The 25,571-nt window shown below is 44.6% G+C and overlaps 1 protein-coding gene across 1 annotated transcript in view; it reads left to right on the top strand.

The window, feature by feature from the left end:
• The window catches only part of GRK7 (G protein-coupled receptor kinase 7), a 60,802-nt gene that overhangs the window by 4,004 nt on the left and 31,227 nt on the right, over positions 1–25,571 (top strand). Inside the window, exon 2 of the mRNA XM_044291360.1 lies at positions 2,400–2,837. Coding sequence (XP_044147295.1) covers positions 2,400–2,837 — 438 coding nt within the window. The remainder of the gene's footprint in view (positions 1–2,399; positions 2,838–25,571) is intronic.

Below are 25,571 nucleotides of genomic sequence, written 5' to 3'. Positions count from 1 at the left end.
TGCCATGTCAGCTGCTGGTGTTGGTCCACTGTGTTTTATCAAGGGCAGGGTCAATGCAGCTAGCTATCAGGAGATTTTGGAGCACTTCATGCTTCCATCTGCTGAAAAGCTTTATGGAGATGAAGATTTCATTTTTCAGCATGACCTGGCACCTGCTCACAGTGCCAAAACCACTGGTAAATGGTTTACTGACCATGGTATTACTGTGCTCAATTGGCCTGCCAACTCTCCTGACCTGAACCCCATAGAGAATCTGTGGGATATTGGGAAGAGAAAGTTGGGAGACGCAAGACCCAACACTCTGGATGAGCTTAAGGCCACTATCGAAGCATCCTGGGCCTCCATAACACCTCAGCAGTGCCACAGGCTGATTGCCTCCATGCCACGCCGCATTGAAGCAGTAATTTCTGCAAAAGGATTCCCGACCAAGTATTCAGTGCATAACTGAACATAATTATTTGAAGGTTGACTTTTTTTGTATTAAAAACACTTTTCTTTTATTGGTCGGATAAAATATGCTAATTTTTTTAGAAATTTGGGTTTTCATGAGCTGTATGCCAAAATCATCAATATTAAAACAATAAAAGGCTTGAACTACTTCAGTTGGTGTGTAATGAATCTAAAATATATGAAAGTCTAATGTTTATCAGTACATTACAGAAAATAATGAACTTTATCACAATATGCTATTTTTTTTAGAAGGACCTGTATATGCCACTGAGAACTTTGATATCTGGCTTCATGTCTAGATGATATGTGGTTAGCTCCAGCTTCTCAATCCTGAGGATGACCATATAAATCGTTCACTGTTAATAGTACATTTCAATCTGTCTCAGTAGAAGACTATTAATGGGTCTCTGGATTTGTGTGCCTATATAGTCTCATATACAAGGGATTACCCGACTTGTCATTTACTTTTATTTTTTTACAGTATACAGTATCTCATTGCTTAGCTCATGTAGATATTTTCTTTGGTTGGTTTTTGAACCCAAAATCCTCGCTCAGGAACAATGCTAAACAATAAGGTTGCTGGTTGCTTTTCATCTTTATTTTAGCATTGGGTGTTATGAAATCATATACTTTGTCACATAACCTTAAAGGCACTAAGGTGTGGTTGAATTAATTGATCATTAGTTTGATGACCACTCCATTCGTTAGGATCCTATGTGGGTTTCTAGTCCTGCTGCAAATCTGTCTGTTGCTAAGAATTGACAGAGAAGTGGCATGGCCCAAGGTGAACGATTTCTCCTTGGAATTACTCTACATCAATGCAATTAGGAAAGACTTGAAACCTGACATCCCCTCTACCTTCACTAATTCCTGGTAATCCTCTGTATATAGTGAAGATATCCTGCTGTGAAAAGAAGCATTTCTTTTGGTAATTACCAGGGTGAAGAGGTGACCACATCCAAATGCACAATTATACCAACCTGTTAAATTTTAAATGGGCTGCCTGACAAAAATTCAGATTAGAGTACTGGGGACACAAACAAGCTTGTGAAGACACTCTTAACTTGGTGGTAGACAGGGAGAATTAAGAGTGATCAGTGGACTATTCCACTATTTGAGCCTTCTTCCTAAAACACAACACATACACTCGGTTTGCTCTAATTAATAACCAGTTCCTCACTTTTGCAGCTGAAGCCTCCCTTTGGCGCGTACAGTGCAGGTATATTGATATTTTATAGTCAGTACTAAAGATTAATGGGCAAAAGTATTGAAACATGATACCTACCTGAAATATTTGATCGCATCCATATGACAGAGGAGGAAGAACGAAGATTAACAGCACTAAATGGCTAAGAATAAGTCAACTGTCAATTGTACTTCTTTCTACTATATGTCAGAGATGGGGGAGTAGATTTTTGGGTGGGAGGTTCCTCTGCAGCTGTCTGCCAAAACGCATGAAGTCCATGCATGTTAGGACCACCTTGAATGCCTAAGTTTGTAAAGTGAATTCACAGGAACGGTACTTTCAAGAACCTGGTGTCTTCCTGGTCTTTTTGCTGTAACTGATATTCTAGCCATAGACAACTATTTTGTATTTTATCGAGATATTCTTGTATTTTTTAGGGCTTTTACAGTTATCTGTATAGATATTTAGTTATCCTCTCATCCATCCTCCACTTCAAGCGTATGAGGCTTCTATATGTTACTCCCAAAGTTACGTAATTGTGCCTTTTTTCCAAAATTATGCTCAAACTCCTTCCTCCACAATGTACTATGGAGCAAGGCCTAGAGGTGCATGTTTTACTCTAGAATGTTAAGACTCGAAGAATTCACGTGAAACCTAATCACTATAGTTTTGTCATGGGAAGTCATGTAGATGTAGATATCATACACATAAACCCCTGTGGTTGTGGATGCATGTGATCTAACTCATTTGTTGTTGGCTGCAGGTATGTGCCATCCAAGTGAAGAACACAGGACAGATGTATGCATGTAAAAAATTGGACAAGAAGCGTCTTAAGAAAAAGAATGGGGAGAAGATGGCTTTATTGGAAAAGGAGATCCTAGAGAAAACTAACAGCCCCTTCATTGTCTCTCTGGCCTATGCATATGAAACTAAAAGCCACCTGTGCCTAGTGATGACCCTCATGAATGGAGGAGACCTTAAGTTTCATATCTATAACATTGGAGAAAAAGGGCTGGAGATAAAAAGAGTGATATTTTACAGTGCTCAGATTAGCTGTGGGCTTTTGCACCTTCATTCCATTAAGATCCTCTACAGGGACATGAAGCCAGAAAATGTTCTTCTGGATGACAATGGCAACTGCCGGTTGTCTGATTTAGGACTTGCGGTTAAAGTAAAGGACGGAAAGCCCATCACAAACAGGGTAAGTAGCACATTGTCCAATGACTGCTGACATCCCATGGCGAAGTAGAAGAAGTGACTGAGCTATTTTACCTTGTATTACAAGAGCAAGTCTTAATTCCCTAGGATTTGGCCTCCACTAAGGACCTTATGTGGCTTTTTAATATTAAAGGCAGATGGTAAGCAGATTTTGCCAATTAACCATTTGAGAACTACTTAGCTGCCAGTTTACATAATATATGGGAGGCTGCTGTCTACATGTCCCTGCTTTTCTGCCATGTGACATGCTTTAGGTCATTGATATATTAGTGACGGCTGGTAACCGTAGCCTCCTCAATCTCTATAAATGGCTTCCTTTAATCAGCTTGTGGGAGAGGTTTGGCCTTGATTGGCCTAGTGGTTGGTACTTGCATAAGGTACACAGCCTGGCTTTGCTACATATGGTGATCAAGCCATGTAGTAGGGAGATAATAGGATCTTTCGATGATTATAGTGTGACTCAAGGATATTGTCCACCATGTTAAAAATTTGTCAAGAGAAGATTTTAGGAGACGGATGGACTTCCAAGTATGGCCACTATTCCTTTGTCTAACCCCTCAGATGCCGCAGTTGCTATTGATGCAGCATGTAAGAAGTTAAATGACCAAGATTGGAATCATCTCTGATTCTGGTCATTGTGGCCAGGAGTCAGCTGTATTATAGAGGCGGCACCTTCTGTAAAAGGAGCGGGATCAACAAGTGAGCCCGCTCCACACATGGCCCACCCACCCATGATGGATATCAGTTAAAACACATCTGTTCTAGGATTTCCTGCCTTTACAACGCATTGTTATAACATGGATTAATAAACTTCTTGGACTTTTATCTTCATTCCTGGATGAGTGCTGGATATACATGTTTTTGTTGATTTATAAATCATGCATAGCTACGCACATTGAATGTATACCTGCACACACTAGCTCACACTCTGTACAGCTGTATGCACACCAGTAACGTACTCTGCAGTCAAATACACTGCAGTCACATGCTCAGCATATACTCCAGTCACATACAGTGGCATGCAAAAGTTTGGGAACCCCTGGTCAAAATTACTGTTACTGTGAACAGTTAAGCAAACTGAAGATGAAATGATCTCCAAAAGGCATAAAGTTGAAGATGAACACACTTTTCAACACTTTAAGCAATGTCAGTGTATTAATTTGCTTTTGTACAATTTTAGAGTGAAAAAAGGAAAGGCGTACCTTGCAAAACTATGGGAACCCAATGAGATTTGATCGCTCAAATACAAAGGTAATGTGTTATCTTTAACTTTATGCCTTTTGGAGATCATTTCATCTTCGACTTGCTTAACTGTTCACAGTAACAGTAGTTTTGACCTGGGGTGCCCACATTTTTGCATGCCACTGTAACAAACGCAACCACTATCTGTATATACATACCCGTAGTCTGCAGGAAATAAGGAGACAAGCTCTGCCTCCCACATCAAACATCTTTCCGGCTCCTGCTTTTGCTTTCTCACTTTCCACTCCAGATAGACTCTTTTTTGGCTGATGCAGGCTGTGTGAAAACCACAACAAGTGAGCGCTTCTCTTAATTTCAGGGGAAATTCTGCACTGTATAACCAGCTGCTAAGAGTGGCTGTAAGCAAGGGCATTGATAACATCTCTGAGATTCGGGGCCCAAGCACCAATGCATGTGTGTCAAATTCTAGATCCAACATCTCAGACCTAAAGGCATATTTAGGTGGACATTACATTTACAGACGTGGACAAAATTGTTGGTACCCTTTGGTCAATGAAAGAAAAAGTCACAATGGTCACAGAAATAACTTTAATCTGACAAAAGTAATAATAAATTAAAATTCTATAAATGTTAACCAATGAAAGTCAGACATTGTTTTTCAACCATGCTTCAACAGAATTATGTAAAAAAATAAACTCATGAAACAGGCATGGACAAAAATGATGGTACCCCTAACTTAATATTTTGTTGCGCAACCTTTTGAGGCAATCACTGCAATCAAACGCTTCCTGTAACTGTCAATGAGACATCTGCACCTCTCAGCAGGTATTTTGGCCCACTCCTCATGAGCAAACTGCTCCAGTTGTGTCCGGTTTGAAGGGTGCCTTTTCCAGACTGCATGTTTCAGCTCCTTCCAAAGATGCTCAATAGGATTGAGGTCAGGGCTCATAGAAGGCCACTTTAGAATAGTCCAATTTTTTCCTCTTAGCCATTCTTGGGTGTTTTTAGCGGTGTGTTTTGGGTCATTGTCCTGTTGCAAGACCCATGACCTGCGACTGAGACCAAGCTTTCTGACACTGGCTAGTACATTTCTCTCTAGAATTCCTTGATAGTCTTGAGATTTCATTGTACCCTGCACAGATTCAAGACACCCTGTGCCAGACGCAGCAAAGCAGCCCCAGAACATAACAGAGCCTCCTCCATGTTTCACAGTAGGGACAGTGTTCTTTTCTTGATATGCTTCATTTTTTCGTCTGTGAACATACAGCTGATGTGCCTTGGCAAAAACTTCGATTTTTGTCTCATCTGTCCACAGGACATTCTCCCAGAAGCTTTGTGGCTTGTCAACATGTAGTTTGGCATATTCCAGTCTTGCTTTTTTATGATTCGTTTTCAACAATGGTGTCCTCCTTGGTCGTCTCCCATGTAGTCCACTTTGGCTCAAACAACGACGGATGGTGCGATCTGACACTGATGTTCCTTGAGCATGAAGTTCACCTTGAATCTCTTTAGAAGTCTTTCTAGGCTCTTTTGTTACCATTCGGATTATCCGTCTCTTAGATTTGTCATCAATTTTCCTCCTGCGGCCACGTCCAGGGAGGTTGGCTACAGTCCCATGGATCTTAAACTTATGAATAATATGTGCAACTGTACTCACAGGAACATCTAGTTGCTTGGAGATGGTCTTATAGCCTTTACCTTTAACATGCTTGTCTATAATTTTCTTTCTGATCTCTTGAGACAGCTCTTTCCTTTGCTTCCTCTGGTCCATGTCGAGTGTGGTACACACCATATCACCAAACAACACAGTGATTACCTGGAGCCATATATATAGGCCCAATGGCTGATTACAAGGTTGTAGACACCTGTGATGCTAATTAGTGGACACACCTTGAATTAACATGTCCCTTTGGTCACATTATGTTCTGTGTTTTCTAGGGGTACCATCATTTTTGTCCATGCCTGTTTCATGAGTTTATTTTTTTACATAATTCTGTTGAAGCATGGTTGAAAAACAATGTCTGACTTTCATTGGTTAACATTTATAGAATTTTAATTTATTATTACTTTTGTCAGATTAAAGTTATTTCTGTGACCATTGTGACTTTTTCTTTCATTGACCAAAGGGTACCAACAATTTTGTCCACGTCTGTAGTTCTATTACACATACAGGAGAATACAGACCCACATTGCATCAAGTGACACCAACATAGGCATTCTCTTTCTTCATCTTCTCCATTCAGCCCAGACAACCATGACTACTTCGTTCAGCCACATCTCATCTCTGCAGAGCTTGCCACACAGACATATTAAGTTCGTAGGTTCCTCACTATCATCCTCCTCCTTCTGGTGCCTCAACAGTGTCATCCTGCTGCTAGCCCCAATATTGTGTCTTCTGAAAATACTATACTTACAAAATAACAGTGCCATACAGATAGTCTCCAAGTCTCTGCCAGAGTGCTCTCATTAGTAACAGTGCCACATGTAGTGATAATGCTCCCAGACAGTGCCTCTGGCAGTATTAGTGCCCTTCCTATCATGCTCAATAATAAAGCCAATACAGAACCCTCAGGAGTAATAATTCCCCATAGTGCCCCATAGTGATAAAGCTCACTAAAGTTCCTTCACTAGTAATCAGTCCTCTCCATAAGCCCCCATTATAGAGCCCCCAGCAGTTATAGTGCCCCCAGTAGTTATAATGCATCCTATAGTGCCCCTAGTGGTTATAATGCCCCTTATAGTGCTCACCGTAGTTACAATGCCCTCCTATAATACCCCAGTAGGTAAATGCCCATATTGTGCCCCAGTAGATATAATGGCCCTCAAGTAGTATCACTGTAGTTTTATTGTTGCATGTAGTGCCCCTAGTAGTTAGAAATGTCCCTTTTAGTGCCCCAGTAATTATCCTCATAAGTGGCCCTAGTGGTTATAATTCCCCATATAATGCCTCAGTAGTATCCCGGTAGTTATAATGCCCCCAGTAGTTATATCACCTGTAGTGCCCCCAGTATAATGCCCCAATAAGTACTTATACTGCCCTCCTGTGTTATCTTTCCAAGCTCAAAGGAGCTTGGAAAAATGAAAGGTGGAATCTGATTGGTTGCTATGGGCAACTAAGCCATTTTCCCTTTACACCAGTTTTGATAAATCTCCCCGCATACTCTCTTTTTTGCCCTGACACCTGAAGGCAGTGTTGGCTGGGGTGCTTGGGGCCCACTAGTAAACTTCATGCAAAAATTACCTAATCCCCATTCTCCAATCTCTAAAACTATGCCAATGCACATTTATTTTCAGTAGTAGCCTGCCGCTTAGCTTGTGCCTCTGGCTGCTGTCCTGGAGACCCAGTCTCTGTGCCTACAAGTTATCTCAGCCACTGGATACATAAATAACTAGAAAAGCTACAATTTCTGGGGCTATTGTGTGAAGTGGTCTTGCTTCCACCAGTAGTCTACAACTGGAGTGGGTGGAGTAACTGGGTGGAGTGGCTTGAGTAACTGTTGTGTGGTTGGAGTGGCTGGAGTAACTGTGGAAAAGTTGGACTGGGCAGAGTAATTTTTTGGAGTGGGCAGAGTAACTGCGGGGAGTGTTTGGAGTGAGTAAAGATAGTAAACATTAAACTAACCAATTGATTAATCAAATTTAAAAAGTGCACATTGCAAGCTTGATAGAGTGAGAAATGCATTTTAACTTTTATTTATATAGCACATTTAATTGCAATGTTGTCGCCCAAAGTGCTTCACGGTTACATTAAAACATACATTTATAAAAACATTAGCAGCCGATTTGTGTAGGTGGGCTTGAAAATGAGGGAGTGGTGGCAGTTTAGAAATCATGTCCTGATTTTTCAGCTCGCACTCTAGCTTTTGTCACTCTGCTGACTGCTCACACACCTAGGTTACTATGGCAACTCACTCTACAGAAAGGGCAGAGAAGAGCGGTTGATGCATAGTATGTCTCTGAAATTTTAAAAATGAAGGCACAGTCGCAGTTTAGAAATTGCCCTTCAAATTTAAGGTGGCTAGAGTGTAGTTTCAATGAATGTCAATGGGCGGCGTGAGTTGCAAATAAGTGGTCATATTGTGAAAACTATCAGGACTATGGCTTAGCCGTGGACATTTTTAGTGGCAGCAGGGATAGCTGAATGTTTTGATATAAGATTTGTGTAGGTGGGCCTGAAAATGAGGGAGTGGTGGCAGTTTAGAAATCATGTCCTGATTTTTCAGCTTACACTCTAGCTTTTGTCAGCTCCCACTCTAGTTTTAAACATTCCACCATTGATTCCTATTGGACCAATTTTGCCACAAAAACAACGGTATTTCGTGAACCATTCAGCGAAATGTTCCACAAAGTAATAGCACACCAATCGGGAACAATCCACACGTTTCGGTATATTACTGTCTATGTAATGTAAAAACTGTGGGAGTAGTTAGGGTGGTAAATTTGGCAAAACTGTGGGAGTAGTTAGGGTGGTAAATTTGGCAATAATAATAAGAATATATATGTGAGATAACAGTAAGTGGTCTTGACATTTTGCCACAAAAACAACGGTATTTTGTGAACCATTCAGCGAAATGTTCCACAAAGTAATAGCACACCAAACGGTTCACGGACCCATTCAAGTCAATGGGTCCGTGAAAAAACACGGATGCACACAAGATTGGCATCCGTGTCCATGATCCGTAGGCTACTTTCATACAGACGGATCCGAAGATCCGGTCAGAGATTACTGATCGGAGCCCCAGTGATTAAACTGGGACTCTGACCGGAACTCTCCACTGCCACCAGTGATCGGGGGGGGGGGGGGGGAGAGGGGAGGCTGCACACTGGCCATTAATGATAATACAATAGAGGGAGGGAGGGGGGGGCCAGGGGGGGCTGCACACTGTCCACCAATGATAATACAATAGAGGGAGGGAGGGGGGGCCGGGGGGGCGCACACTGGCCACCAATGATAATACAATAGAGGGAGGGAGGGGGGGCCGCACACTGGCCACCAATGATAATACAATAGAGGGAGGGAGGGGGGCCAGGGGGGGCCACACACTGGCCACCAATGATATTCAAACTGGGGAGGGAGGGGGGTCTGCCTCCTGCTGCCTGGCAGCCCCTGATCTCTTACAGGGGGCTATGATACGCACAATTAACCCCTTCAGGTGCGGCACCTTAATTGTGCGAATCACAGCCCCCTGTAAGAGATCGGGTGCTGCCAGGCAGCAGGGGGCAGTCATGTACACAGATCGTAGTATATTCTAACTTGAAGCATCCCCATCACCATGGGAACGCCTCTGTGTTAGAATATACTGTCGGATATGAGTTTTCACGATGTAACTCAAATCCGATGGTATATTCTAACATAGAGGCGTTCCCATGGTGATGGGGACGCTTCAAGTTAAAATATACCATCGGATTGGAGAAAACTCTGATCCGATGGTATAATAGGGACTCCTGACTTTACATTGAAAGTCAATAGGGGACGGATCCGTTTGCAATTGCACCATATTGTGTCAACGTCAAACGGATCCGTCCCCATTGACTTGCATTGTAAGTCAGGACAGATCCGTTTGGCTCCGCAGGGCCAGGCGGACACCAAAACAACTTTTTCCTTCATGTCCGTGGATCCTCCAAAAATCAAGGAAGACCCACGGAAGGAAAAACGGACACGGATCACGGAACTATGGAACCCGTTTTTGCGGACCGCAAAAAAAAACGGTTGTGTGCATGAGGCCTAAGAGAAATGGGAATCCCCCAGAGCTAAATTTCAAGTGTCATAGCAAAGGGTCTGAATGTCCATGCAAAATTTTAGTTTTTTTTTTTAAATAAATTTGGGAAGATTTCTAAAATTCTGTTTTGACTTTCTCATTAAGGATGATTTAGTGCAGATTGATGGGGGAAAACTTTATTTTTTATTTTTTTTAACCCCTTCCAGCAAAAGCCAGTTTGGACCAACTGCTGAAGCCCAGTTTTTTCAAATCTGACTTATGTCACTTTATCTGGTTATAATTCTGGAACGCTTTTACTGATCCAAGCAATTCTAAGACTGTTTTTTTCATGACACATTGTACTTAATGTTAGTGGTGAATTTGAGTTGATATGTTTTACGTATAAATATAAATTACAGAAAATGTGAAAAATTTATCAATTTTTCTAAATTTGAATTTCTTGGATTTTTAAGGCAAATAGGGATTCCTCGCAAAATAGTTACTAATTTACATTCCCCGTATGGCTAATTTATGTTGACATCATTTTGTAAATTTCATTACATTTTTTTCAAATATTAGAAGGCTAAGAATTTTGGAAGCAATTTTTGAAATCTTCAAAACCATATTTTTACGGACCAATTCATTTCTGAAGTGACTTTCATTTTAATCCATTTTCCTGTAACATTGCAAGGGTTAACAGGAAAATAAATCTCAATATTTATTACCCTGATTCTGCAGTTTACAGAAACACCCCATATGTGGTCGTAAATCTGTTCATGGGCACACGACAGGGCTCAGAAGGAGTACAATATTGTTTTTGGAGGGCAGATTTTGCTAGAATGGTTTTCGGGTGCCATGTCATGTTTGAAGAGACCCTGACATACCCCTATAAAGGAAACCCCAAAAAGTGACCCCATTTTGTAAACTACATCACTCAAGGAATTGATCGAGGGGTGAAGTGAATGCTTTGACCCAAAAAGCGCAATATTAGAAACACTTGTCTGTGAAAATAAAAAATTTCATTTTATTTTCCATAAAATGTTGCAAATTTTTCATTTTTGCAAGCCACAGGACAGAATGCACCCAACAATTTGTTACGCATTTTTTCCTGAATATGGCAACACCTGATATGTGGTCATAAAATGCTGTTTGGGGGCAGGGCAGCGTTCAGAAGGGAAGGAGCGACGTCTGGATTTTCTAACATGTAGCTGGGTTCGAGCTTGTATTTTCAAGATTCAATAGATCTGATTACTCTACAGTGCACTGCAATAGTCATCTATTGCAATGCACTGTACTGTCAGTATTACACTGACACTAAGCCTGATCAGACCCTAAGGGTCTGTCAGGCTTAGATACATGACAATCCTGGGTGCCTTTGTAAGGCGTCTGGTTGACATGGTAACCATCAGGCCGCTACCATCACAGCATGGCAGCCCAATGGGGGTGAGAGGGAGCCCCCTCCTTCTGTTAACCCCATGAATGCTGCGGGTGGCTACTGACAGTGGCATTTAAGGGGTTAAACGTCCGGAATCAGTGCCATCACCTGATCTCAGGCTGTTGCAGCATAGTGTCAGCTGTATGCAGGGGTAGACTGGGAACTTAAAGTGGCCCTGGAAAAATTAATTATTAAAAGTGGCTCAATTTTGTAGGCAGGTTCAAATTAACAGAAGGTGGGGCAACACAAGTAGGCAGGTTCAACAATTCTATAGTGCAAAATACCGTCCCAGCAGAACCAAATAACACAGTGTAGCACAATATACTGAACCCAAAAGCTGGCCCTCTGTGGTGGCCATCAATAGCTACCATCTTCTGTCCTCCTCCTCCAGTTGTGTATGGAGTAGGGGGCTTAGGAGGTGAGGTGCGGGCCACAGCAGTTGAATTCAAGAGGGCAGTCACTGGTTGGGTACATGAGTATCTTATTTTCACAGCGTTAATTAGCTGAGAGCTCATTATGTACCTGATCAGCGGCAGAGAGGACTTGGGTGGCCCCCTGGGGCATCGGCCCACTCGAAAATTTCCCTGTAGAGTCTATGGCCAATCCGCCCCTGGCTGTATGTTACAGCTGACACTCGACCAATCAACCAGAGTGATCATTCGCAAGGGACCACTCTGATTGTTCCCTTTCTGGCTTCTCCCGTGTCTCTGCTCTCGATGAGTTTATAGTGCCACAGCCTCGGTTAACAGTTACACCCAGTTGTGTGAAATTACATGCTATCTGGACGTACAGTTGTGTAAAAATGTGGGAAGGGGTTAATTTTCTCACAAGGGCGCAACAAAACATAATATAAAAAAAAGCAAAAGGGTCTGAAGACTACATATGGCAGGATCAGAATAAGGGCTCATGCACATGGCCGTTGGTCGGCAGTTCGATGCCTTGGCGACCACAATTTGCGGTCCACAACGCACAGGCAACATCCGTGCGGTTTCCACAGATGGATGCAGACCCGTTCAACTTGAATGGGTTCGTGTTCCGTCCGCACCACAAAAAAAAAGTAGTGCTTCCGTGAGGTTTCATGCCTCCATTCCTCATTGGACCTTCCGGATTGTGGACCCATTCAAGTGAATGGCCGGTGCCCACATATTGCGCACCCGCTGTTTGCGGGCCGCAATAAAGGCGTGACCGACCAATGGCCGTGTTCATGAGCCTTAACTCCAATGCAATTGAGAGGAAAATGGCACACAGCAGTCATGCAATTGATTTTCTCATTAGCCACGACTCTTATGGTTCTTCCTATAGTGTGCAAGCACGGCCACCTGCTGGCTTGCAGGGTGGTCATAACCATGCAAACGAGAAGTGTATAACGTGATGGAAAAATGACAATACATTAGTAAGTGCCTTGTATTAACTTTCTTTACATGATAAATGCCACTTGCTGAAGTGACACAACCCCCTTTAATTGCTGCATGACTGTATTGGGCCATTGTGTAGTTGCAACTGTGTTTTTTGAATTGCGCATTTTGACTGGGTCTAAAGTTTCAATCTAGCACAGACTTTATGTGAGATATCTTGAAAGTTAAGAAATGTAGCTATGAATGTACAGAGCCAGTATTTTTCTTCATAGAAGGACATTGGAAAGACTACAACATGTGAGTCATCTGCAGATCTTATAGAGTGTGTGGGTTTCCGTGGATTGATATCTCACAGCAATTAATTTCTACTTCTTCTGATATTATAACATAAAATGACTTCAACCTCATTTCAACTCGATAGTTTGCAGTGAATCCCCTGGTGTTCTTTTTCCAGTAATAGTTTTTCTCTTGCTTCTCTCGAAAATGTTTGCTAATTGGTCTGACACTACCGTTCTTGGCAAAAATACAATTCTCTCTGCGCACAGCAGCAGCCAAGTTTTACTATGCCAAGTATCCATAAGTCTCTTATAAGGCATTTATTGGATGGACTGTACGGTTGGTTCAGAACTGTGCTTGAGTGTCCTGACTGCAGCTGCCGCACCCTGCCCGTACGTGCCATACAGCATTTCCTTTGTGTTAAATTTGTGCTATAAAAAGTTCACATCATCACTCTGATGGAGTCTGCATACTGACTAGATAGACCTTCAGCGGTAGACTAGCTGACCACGACACCTATAGACTAGTGGTCATCAAGTTAGATGTTACAGTTGCACCCTATGAGATATGTGTGAGATGAGGAAACAGCTGAACACTGTTTGTGTAGATTAAATTAAATGATCTGGACTGACATTCTGCTGTTTGGCCACAAGATGCCGCTGTTTCCTAAACACAGCTACAGACTGCATATATTTCCATATTCATGATAGGTGGAGTTATACAGAGCCTGGAGAGGAATAGAAAGGGAGCAGCTATCTTAGAGGGAGCTGAGACTGAGGAACTGTGTCAGCAGATGATCCGACGGCATCCAGGTGTGAGACCATGCCTCAGTGACCAGAGCTGCAGCTAAGTGAAGCTGATCCTGACCAGAGGAATAAGGATTGCTTCCAGGAACGCTGATGAGAGCTGAAGAGCAAAGCTACATACACTGCGGGACCGCATGCTTGTTGGAGAGGCATTTGTTCTGTTCAGAGTCACCAGCAGAGGCAGAGCAGACTCGGGTCGGTAAGATTGTGCACGCACCTCATTACAGTGTTGGCGCCTAGAGACAGAGACCAGGCCTGTAGTAAGTTAGATAGGCTCTCTGTTTGTGTCAGGCCACAGTGTTGCTATTGTTCATTGTAAGGACTCCATAATTCAAAGGGACATTTCACACTTGAGAGCTAATAAACTTCCCACAAACTCAAGCCAGACTGATGTTTTGCTCAGAAGGAATACTCAGGCACATGCTACAAGATTGTAAGCTGTTGTGCTGCATCGCAGGCTAGCCTTCTACCACACACCCATACAGTTATTCTTGTTTTTTTAGGGTAATAACAGGTAAGGTGTGGCAGTTTGGTTGTGCCCGCCAGTAGGTAAATTACCCTGCTTTCCTCCTGTATCCATCGGAGGGCGCCGCGCTGTGCACACAAGGGTCTCAGCCTTTGGGCTGGGTGTATGTAAATTTATTATATGTTCCCAGCATTTGTGGTTGTGTTCATTACCACGCTGCCTCAATGTTGAAGGCTGCGAGTTAACCGCTCCTGGGAATACCTTGCTGGCCAAAGTTTATGTGTCCAAAGGGGCTATCCCTCGACGAAGGAGCTTCACGCTACAGCCAGATAGGAGATCATCCTGGAACTATGCTGTAGAGGTCCATCAAAGGGAGACCCCGACAGCGGAGTGGAACAGTCGAGTGATCATGGCCCGGATGGGGGTGGACTGCAAGACCCTGACTCCAGGACAACAGAAGTTGCTGGAAGATTCCATTTGGAAAGAGACATGGTGGCCAGCATGTTGGAAAACCGGGTGATCCAGGAGAGTCAAAGTCCTTGCGCTGCTCCAGTAGTCTTGGTGCTGTCTGCCTAAGTCATGCGAAGTTCTTCTCGACTCTTGACCTGGCCAGTGGGTATTGGCAGGTACCAGTAGCCAAGAAGGACAAAGCGAAGACGGCCTTCATCTTACCGATGTGACTCTACGAGTTCAACTGGATGCCGTTTGGTCTGTCTAATGCCCCGGGAACATTCCAGTGGTTGATGAAGCACTGTCTGGGGGATCTCAACTTTGAGTCGATATTGATATACCTGGACGACATAGTAGTGTTTGGGGCCTCCTTTGAGGATCACCTCCAGAAGCTGCAACAGGTCCTAGGACGGCTGCGAGACCATGGTCTCAAGAGAGGGTAAAACCGGCCCCCAGCAAGGTGGAGGCTGTCCAGAAGTGGCCCCAGCCATATACACTGGTGCTGGCATTCATGGGACTGGCCGTCTTCTACGGGAGGTTTATACCCAAATTTGCTCATTTGGTGGGGCCATTAAACGAGTTATCAAGGGGCACCACGGGGGCCCAAAGAAACGTCCTATAGAGTGGGGACCCCGGCAGCAAGAGGCCTTTGTAGCAGTGAAGGAGGCGCTGACCAGTGCCCCGATTCTAGCTTATGCGCAGTTCGACACCCCATTCCTGCTGTACACTGACGGAAGCCAACATGGTCTAGGGGCCGTGTTATCCCAAGTCCAGGATGGACGTGAGAGAGTCATTGCCTATGGCAGCCAGTCTCTAAGGGAGTCAGAGAGCAACCCTGACAACTATAGCTCCTTTAAATTGGAACTACTGGCACTGGTGTGGGCCATGACCGAAAGGTTTGCGGAGTACCTAACAGGTGCAGCGGTGACCGTGATGATAGACAACAACCCATAAGCACATCGGGAGAATGCCAAGCTCAGTGCGTTTGAGCAAATGTGGTTGGCTCGCCTTTCTAAGCATCAAGTTCCGGTCAGGTAGGGAGAACAGCAACGCCGATGCACTCTGCCGACTCTCTGTGGGGTCGTCGACTCAGAGTGCCGATGAGGAGCTAGAAGATACCAAAACTCCTGACCTTGGTAGATTACCCATGTTCTATGACGTTGCACATTCAAGTGGAGTGGCGTCCGGATGCCCATGGTGCTGGGAAAGACGTTGGCTGATTGGGAGAGAGTCAGAATGGCTGCCCCGACATGTGGAAAGTGAAAGAATGGGTCCAGACCAAGATCTAGCCTTGGCCAGAAGAGCAGGCCCGTCTGACTCCAGAGGGCCAAAAGTTGTTGAGGCAGTAGGATAAGCTGACTGTTACCCAGGGTCTCCTGTGTCGGACCATTTACATACAGTCAGAGCTGCACTACCGGCAACATATTGCCATCCCCATGTCATTGGGACCAGAGGCCGCCTCGGAAGCCAATGAGAGGGGCGCCCATTTCAGGAGCAACAAGTGTCTCCAACGGCTGGTATGCTGTCCAGATCTGGCAGACATGGTGGCCAAGGCATGTCTTAAGTGTCGACCCTGCAGGCAGAGCAAGAGTACTGAACAGCGGGGTCCTGTCCAGGACATCCAGACCTCAGCACCCCTAGAGCTTCTTATGAACGATTATGTACAGATTAGGTACTCTACCTTGGGACAGTCATACTGTCTAGTCATGACAGATCATTTCACAAAGTATGCGGTGGCTGTACCCACCAGAGGCCAGACGGCAGAGTAGATCGCTGAAGCGGTCTGCAAATACTTTATATAGGTGTTCGGGTGTCCATGGAGGATACATTCGGACCAGGGGGCATGTTTTCAGGGTACTCTAATGAATGAGCTGTACCAACTACTGTATATGGGATCGAATGTTCACGCACCACCCTGTATCACCTTCCTCCAGATGCTGTGGACTCTGGATGACAGCCTATAATGTGAGCCTATAACAACAGGGTACACAGTACCACCAGATACTCCCCACATATGCTCAGGTTTGGGAGAGCCAGACGGGAGATTGAAGACCTCCACATGCCTGATCCAATGGAGCCACCATCGAGAAGTACCACCGCATGGGTGCAAAAGCACCGCCGCCGGCTGAGAGCGATCCACAAGGATGTGGGGGAGGACCTGGGACAAGTGGTATACCCTAACCCAAGACCAGTGCAGAGGGATGGGTATGTCCCGCGTGATCGAGTGATGGTCAAAGCCAAACGGACGTCTGGGAAGTTGGATGGGTGGTGGGAGGCGGTCCCATACACAGTGAAGAGAAGGGTAGACCCTGCCATCCCAGTCTATGAGGTAGAGTCAATAGGGACTGGGGGGCCCTCACAAAACTTGCACCTTGACATGTTGAGACAGTGTAATTTTGATGAGCCTGTGTGCGTAGAGGAGATGCCTCCTCCTGCTCAGAGTTCAGAGGAAATCCCCTTAGAGGAGGAGGAATGGTGGGTTGTCCCTGCCCTGGTACCCACAGAGGCCTCAGCCGTGGCAAGTTTGCCACCAGGGAAAGTGTTGAGCAGTCAGCAGCTCTTCTCCCATTACATGTGCATGACGTCCCCAGTGCTTCTGAGCCCATCTCTCTGCGGAGGTCAACCAGGCCCAATGGTGATACGCCCCCACAGCGCTATGCCCGGGATGAGTTTGTATGGGTAGGGTTGCCGAGGACGACAACTTCTTGTGGGGTGGCATTTGAGATGGGGATAAAGCTCTCCTTGTCTGAACACTGTTTGTGTAGATTAAATTAAATCATTTGGACTGACATTCTGCTGTTTGGCCATAAAATGCAGCTGTTTCCTAAACACAGTTACAGACTGCATATATTTCCACATTCATGAGAGGTGGAGTTACACAGAACCTGGAGAGGAGAAAGGGAGCTGAGATTGAGGAACTGTGTCAGCAGAGGATCTGACGGCATCCAGGTGTGAGAGCTTCCCTCAGTGACCAGAGCTGCAGCTAAGTGAAGATGATCATGTCCAAGACCCTGATCCTGACCAGAGGAACGAGGATTGCGTCCAGGAACGCTGATGAGAGCTGAGGAGCAAAGCGACATACACTGCGGTACCGCATGCTTGTTGGAGAGGCATTTATTCTGTTCAGAGTCACCAGCGGAGGCAGAGCAGACCCGGGTCGGTAAGATCGTGCACACACCTCATCACAGTGTTGGCGCCTAGAGACTGAGACCAGGCCTGTAGTTAGTTAGATAGGGTCTCTGTTTGTGTCAGGCCCCAAGTGTTGCTATTGTTCATTGCAAGGACTCCATAATTTAAAGAGACATTTCACACTTGAGAGCTGATAAACTGCTCACAAACTTAAACCAGGCTGGTATTTTGCTCAGGAGGAATACTCAGGCATGTGCTGAGTATTATGGGAGGGTGAATACTGTAGAGCAGGGGCGCACAACCTGCGGCCCGGGGGCCACATGCGGCCCTTGATACCATTCAGTGCGGCCCCCAACCATCTGGTAACAGACATGTATGCCTATGTCTTGTGGCTGCACACATGTATTTTTCATACATTTCTCCCATTAGATGGGAGTCCTGGAAGTGTAACTAGACATTATTGGTATATAATATGTGCTCAATATACCATAAGTACAATATTTCTGTTGTTAATACACCTTTAAATTTGAATTTTGGCCCTCGTCATTGGTTCAGTCTGGCAATGTGGCCCCCAACCAGGAAACGTTGTGCACCCCTGCTGTAGAGCTTTGTAAGCTTTTGTGCTATACCACAGGCTAGCCCGGACCACACACCCATACAGTTATTCTTGTTTTTTTTAGGGTAATAACAGGTAAGGTGTGACAGTTTAGTTGTGCCCGCTAGTAGGTAAATTACTACGCTTTCCTCCTGCATCCATCAGAGGGCGCCACGCTGTGCAGCACAATGATCTCAGCCTTCGGGCTGGGTGTATGTAAATTTATTATATGTTCCCAGCATTTGTGGTTGAGTTCATTACCACGTTTAAGTAAAATTCTGTTTTGGCAAAAGCTGGATTTTTGGGCATATCCTCTTATTGGTAAAACAGATGTTCCCAGACCCCCAATCCGCCAAATGAAGAAGCCACTAGCTGTAACTAGCATACACGAATGTAGAGAGCCACTGACTTGTCCTTAGGATGCAGCAAGGGATCCCAATTCTCCTGTTGGGTGGTGGTCCCAGATTTGGAACCTCCACCTATTTATGGCATATCCAGGGAAGAAAAAAACCACTTCAAACATTTGTGGTGTTGAGGTAAATGGGTCCCACCAGTGGAACTGATTCTGAGGGCCTACTCACAGGGGTGAGAGTCGTATTTTTAAGTTTTAATTCTTGTATATGGGATGCCTGCAGAGTTTTGCTCTATGGAAATGTATTCCTACTCTGATAAAAAATAAATAAAAAATTGACAAGTTAGGTTAACCCCTGCAATAGAAGTCTGTACAGGCCCCAGTTTGACAATCGTGAGGGTATGCTGGGAGATGTTTTTTTTTTTTTTTACAAGAAAGAAGAGCAGCACTCATAATCTCTTTGTAGACTGTATGAGCCACTTTAGTACTGACCTGTGGAGGAGTAGCTGCCACACACTGTGTCCTCTAAAAACAATACTGCCCCACACTGTGCCATCTAAAAACAATACTGCTACACACTGTGCCCCCTGAAAACAATACTGCCGCACACTATGCCCCTGAAAATAATACTACCACACACTGTGCCCTCTGAAAACAATACTGCCACACACTGTGCCCCCAAAAAACAATGCTGCCACACACTGTGCCTCCGGAAATAATACTAGCACACACCGTGCCCTCTGAAAACAATACTACCACACACTGTGCCCCTTGAAAACAATACTACCACACACTGTGCCCCTTAAAAACAATACTGCCACACATAGTGCTTCCTTAAAATAATACTACCACACATTGTGCCCTCTGAAAATAATACTGCCACACACTGTGCTCCCTGAAAACAATTCTGCCTTACACTGTGCCCCCTGTAAACAATACCACCACAGACCGTTCCCCCTGAAAACAATACTTTATTTACAGATGCCTAGGTAGGCAAATAAACCTATCTTGGCCCAAGTCAAATTAATATATCACTTTTATTCGATATGCGTTAAAACCTAAATAAGGACATAGAACGTTATGGTACCGACCATTGAAACAAAAAAGTAAATAGGATATTAAAACCACAGCCACCAAACCACTGTTGTTGACATTGGCTTAGTAACTTAGGAGAAAGGGAAAAAGAAAAAAGAAGAAAAAGGTGAAGACAGGAGGAGGGGGGGAACGTGCACAATCCCTACCCCTGAATACGTGAGGGGGACTTAATTGCCCTCCCACGTTAACACTTTATAACTGCAGTAAGATCTATTTGCCTTGCTTGCACATCTGCTACATATGTGTACTGGTGTGCGACCTGTACCATCAGCACACCCAGGCAGATATAGATGCTGTCTATCTCCTGCCTATTAATCCAAACGTGGATGACACTATTATTTCTCCTAAAGCTACCAACTACTATCTATGGTGAGCCTGTAATCCATCCGGACTACTCATGGAAGCTACACAGTAGAGAGGTGACCGCACATTAAAACCTAACTCTGCCCCCCGACATGTTTCGCCAGTTACACTGGCTTCCTCAGCTGCCCATTACCCCTGAGGAAGCCAGTGTAACTGGCGAAACATGTCGGGGGGCAGAGTTAGGTTTTAATGTGCGGTCACCTCTCTACTGTGTAGCTTCCATGAGTAGTCCGGATGGATTACAGGCTCACCATAGATAGTAGTTGGTAGCTTTAGGAGAAATAATAGTGTCATCCACGTTTGGATTAATAGGCAGGAGATAGACAGCATCTATATCTGCCTGGGTGTGCTGATGGTACAGGTCGCACACCAGTACACATATGTAGCAGATGTGCAAGCAAGGCAAATAGATCTTACTGCAGTTATAAAGTGTTAACGTGGGAGGGCAATTAAGTCCCCCTCACGTATTCAGGGGTAGGGATTGTGCACGTTCCCCCCCTCCTCCTGTCTTCACCTTTTTCTTCTTTTTTCTTTTTCCCTTTCTCCTAAGTTACTAAGCCAATGTCAACAACAGTGGTTTGGTGGCTGTGGTTTTAATATCCTATTTACTTTTTTGTTTCAATGGTCGGTACCATAACGTTCTATGTCCTTATTTAGGTTTTAACGCATATCGAATAAAAGTGATATATTAATTTGACTTGGGCCAAGATAGGTTTATTTGCCTACCTAGGCATCTGTAAATAAAGTGTTTAATTAACCTTGCCCTAGTCTGGTCCTATAGCTATCTTGAAAACAATACTGTCACACACTGTGCCCCCTGAATATAATACTACCACACACTGTGCCCTCTGTAAACAATATTGCCACACTGTGTCCCCTGAAAACAATACCACCACACACCGTTCCCCCTCAAAACAATACTGCCACACACTGTACTCCTTGAAAACAATATTGCCACACAGTGTGCCCCCCTGAAAATCTGGCATACCACTTCTCCTGGGGGGGGGGGCCCCACCAGTCTTAGACTGTCCCACAGGGGTGCAGGTGAATCCCTGGTGCAGGTGAATCTTCTCCCCAGGACCTACCATCCCAAAGTTGCTGCAGGGACCCCAATATTCAGTCATCTGGTAACATCTTGCTGCTGTGTGAGCAGGTAATTAAATGTATCCATACGGTGGGCCCCCAAAATAAATTTTACTGGTGGGCAGTGCGTCTTATAAAACAAATACTAGTAAGTGCTTCCATTATAGAAACGCTCACTCGTTTGCAGGAGGCGGGGGAGTGAAGCGCTGTACTCACCCCTCCTCCCTGGTCTCCTCTGGGCTGCGCTCCACTGAACTGACTGCTGACAGCGTCAGGATGTACCGGTAGTGCCCGTCAGGTGATTGTGCAGTGTAGGCCCAAAGAAGACGAGGGAGCGCAATTACAGGGGAGAACGCCAGACCGGGAGCGTGGAGGTGGAGAAGGAAAGATAAGTTTATTTTAGTCTTATCTGAGGTCTGAAACTGGGTTCTGATCTGAGTTCTGATATGGAGGTCTGACATGGAGGTCTAAAGGGGTTCTGATCTGAGGTCTGATATTGGGTGGTCTAACATAAGGGTCTGAGGGGGGTCTCATGTGAGGTTTAATATGGGGGTCTGATCTGAGGATCTATTATGGGGGTTTGAAGATCTGATATGTACTTGCACGCATTATATGAGGGTAGTTTTTGTACTGGTGCATTAAAGGGGTATTTTTTTGTGTTGGCTCACATTATAATGGGGGTATGTTTTGTACTGGCGACATGCTCTGTCTATTGTATTTGGCAACATCTATAATACATGCAGTTTAATTGCCATGTGCATTGTGCAAAATGTCACAAGGGGTCCCACTGAGACTTTATCTCCCAAGGACCCACATGAACCTGATGCCAGCCATGTTTAACAGGTTTTTAATTCACTTACATCATCTCCAGTGGCCCTGTTCTAGTTAGCTGAGGGTTACATGACCTGTGATGTCAGCTTCTTTCCCTACTCTGAAGACATTCTATGCAAGACCCTGAGGGAGCAGGAGGAGCAGGTCTGCCTCTGAGCATGGAGCGTCACTGTGAAGGCTGTACTGGCCATGCCCCCTGCACTGCCCGATCCACTTGGCCACACCCCCTGCACGGCCCGGTCTTCTGGCTGAGCTGTCTGACCTGTGTCTCCGTCCCACTGGATTTTCCAGCACAGTTTAACCCCTTCTACCCTCAGCCACACAGACTCAGGGCTGGAGACTTTGCCTCAGGTACAGAGCAGCTGCAGAATGTCCTCTTCTCTGAGCACTGAGGAAATAAATGCTGTGCACAGGATCTTCCCTCCCTCCTCATCAGGCAAACACAGAGATGACAAAGACTGGAGGAGTTCTCTCATCTGTACTCTTTTGCTGGTTGTGAGAAAGTCTCTACAGAGCATTGCACATGAACAGGTAGGGGGAAGATCCTGTGTGTATCAACAATGTCGCTGTACTGTACATCTGGGACTTGTAGTCCCACACATACAACATGAGTATCCCAGCAGTCAGACTGCAGGAAGGGAAGCAATTTTATTCACTCCCTTTACAGAGCAGGAGGAGGGGAAAGGCAGTCTTTGTTGACACCCACAAATATTCATGAGGAAAACCTCAGAGATTGTTGTTACACGCCCCCGCTGCTCTGCAACTGCATGTCAACAAAGGGCCTAAAACTTGCTTCTCTTATGTATATATTGCTGACCATCAGATTTACAGTGCTTTCTTTTTCTTTTTACATAATTCAAACAACCCCTTTAAATAAAGCCTGCAGGCTCTGTAGAAAAGCTATAGCTGGCGAGATAAGACCCTGTTTCTGCTAGGGTGCACTCACTGGAGGATCTCCTGGAGGATCAGTCTGACATTGGCACGGGGCTGTATTTATATACTGTATATGAATAATGGTTATATCTAAACTGTAATAACATGGCAAAGATCTATTCTGTTATGTGTAGTTCACTTTTCACACCAAACCTAAATAAATGTAATTGGTTGCTGCTTAGGCTACTTTCACACTCGTTTTGGGCCGATCCGTCATGGATCTGCAAAAATGGATCCGTTACAATAATACAACCGCATGCATCCTTCTTGAACGGATCAGTTTGTATTATCTGTAACATAGCCAAGACGGATCCATCATGAACTCCATTGAAAGTCAATAGGAGACGGATCAGTTTTCTATTGTGCCAGATTGTGTCAGAGAAAACTGATCCATCCCCATTGACTTACATTGTGTGCCAGGACAGATCCGTTTGGCTCAGTTTCGTCAAGCGGACAGCAAAACGCTGCAGGCAGCGTTTTGGTGTCCGCCTCCAGAGCGGAATGGTGACGGATCGGAGGCAAACTTCTATTCGGAATACATTAGGGCAAAATTGAGCCGTTTTGGACCGCTTGTGAGAGCCCTGAACGGATCTCACAGAGGGAAAGCCAAAACGCGACTGTGAAAGTAGCCTTAAAGGAAAATGTGTCATCAAAAATTACCTATTATTTAAAAGGGAGTGTACCCCATTGTTTTAATGGGAGGTAACCCAATTGACTACTACAAGAGGGTTTTGTAGGTATGCTCTGTGACCTGTGCAGAGGTCAGGAGGGAGTAGATAAGCTGTGATATCCCCTATTGTGAATGGTGGATTCTGTTTTATGTATATAGAGGTGATATCTGTAATAGTAATCCTGCTTGCTATGGCCAGTGCGAAAAACTGCACGTTTTTTTTTTTTTTCAAACATAGCTAGTGACATGGAAAATTTAAAATATTAATTTTGTTTTAAAATTAAATATAGAGGTGATATCTGTCATTGTAAATCTGCCTGATTATACTGAGATGACTGCTAAAAGTTACCTGTACAAAACAGGAAATCATGACCTATTAGACCTAGCGATGAACGTGAAAAGCTGCAGGATAACCATATTTTTCGCCCCATAAGACGCACTTTTCCCCCCCAAAAGTGTGTGGGGGGGGGGGATGGCAGTGCATCTTATGGGGAGAATTTTTACATCGCTAACGCTGATACATCGTACAGCGCAGCGATGTATCAGCGGGGAGGGAGGAGGGGCTTGAGGTCGGCAACTTTCGGCGGGGCACGTACTCTTATACCGGGCCCCGCCGCTCACAGCAGTATACATATCTAAACACTAATCCTTAACCTCCAGTAACAAGCTCTGGTAACAGGCAGAGCGGGCGGTGGTGTAACGTCACTCACTCACGTCACACCCCTGCTCCTCCCACTTTATGAATGAAGCAGGCGGAGCAGGCGCATGACGTGAGTGAGTGACGTTACGCCGCCGCCCGCTCTGCCTGTTACCGGAGCCTGATTGTAAGTAGTAAACAAACAGATAACGCTTCTTTAAAGTTAAAGTTACTCGAGGTTAAGGATTACTGTTTAGATATGTATATTGCTGTGAGCGGTGCAGCGCGGTGTATTGGGGGACACTGTAATGGGGGGAATCTGTGGATGACACATATAGCATAAGATGCTATATAGTGTCATCCACAGATCCCCCCATAGAATGTTCATCAACAGATCCCCTATAACAGTGTCATCCACAGATCCCCTATAACAGTGTCATCCACAGATCCCCCTCCTTATAACAGTGTCATCCAAAGATACCCCTCCCCATAACAGCTTTATCCACAGATCCCCCTCCCCATAACAGTGCCATCCACAGATCCGCCATAGCATGGTCATCCACAGATGCCCCCCATAACAGTGGCATCCACAGATCCCCCCTCCATAACAGTGTCATCCACAGATCCCCCCTATAACAGTGCCATCCACAGATCCCCCCTCCATAACAGTGTCATCCACAGATCCCCCCCTATAACAGTGCCATCCACAGATCCCCCTCCATACCAGTGTCATCCACAGATCCCCCATAATAGTGCCATCCACAGATCCCCCATAACAGTGTCATCTACAGACGCCCCATAACAGTGTCATCCACAGATCCCCTCCATAACAGTGTCATCCACATATCCCCCATAATAGTGTCATCCACAGACCATCATTAGTTCAAAACCCACCAAAAGCACACCTTTTGGTTTAAAATATATTTTTTCTTATTTTCCTCCTCAAAAACCTAGGTGCGTCTGAGGGGCAGGTGCATCTTATAGGGTGAAAAATACGGTATATACATTAAAAAAAAATATATAGTTAGTAATATAGAAAACTCTCACCAAAAATATGTTTAACATAAAAACAAGATTTAAACACTTGATACATTCCCTTTAAATTCTCTAGTACATATACAGTATGTACGTATCCAGCACAGTACGATGCCACTATCTAGCACCTGCTATGCAGCACCATATAGAATTCATAGAGAAATGAGCTACAATTTTCTGTGTAATTGTATACATGAAAGCACAGCTGCCATACCAGCATGGTGGATCTTGTGCTTTAGTCACAACCATCATTGACTTGATTCATTTGCAGTTGTCAACACGATTAGTTATGGATGTCACATGG

The sequence above is a fragment of the Bufo gargarizans genome, chromosome 4 (assembly GCF_014858855.1).
Source record: "Bufo gargarizans isolate SCDJY-AF-19 chromosome 4, ASM1485885v1, whole genome shotgun sequence".
NCBI classification, from domain to species: domain Eukaryota; kingdom Metazoa; phylum Chordata; class Amphibia; order Anura; family Bufonidae; genus Bufo; species Bufo gargarizans.
The sequence above is the reverse complement of the archived record's forward strand: the minus strand, read 5'-3'. Positions and strand labels throughout refer to the sequence as shown.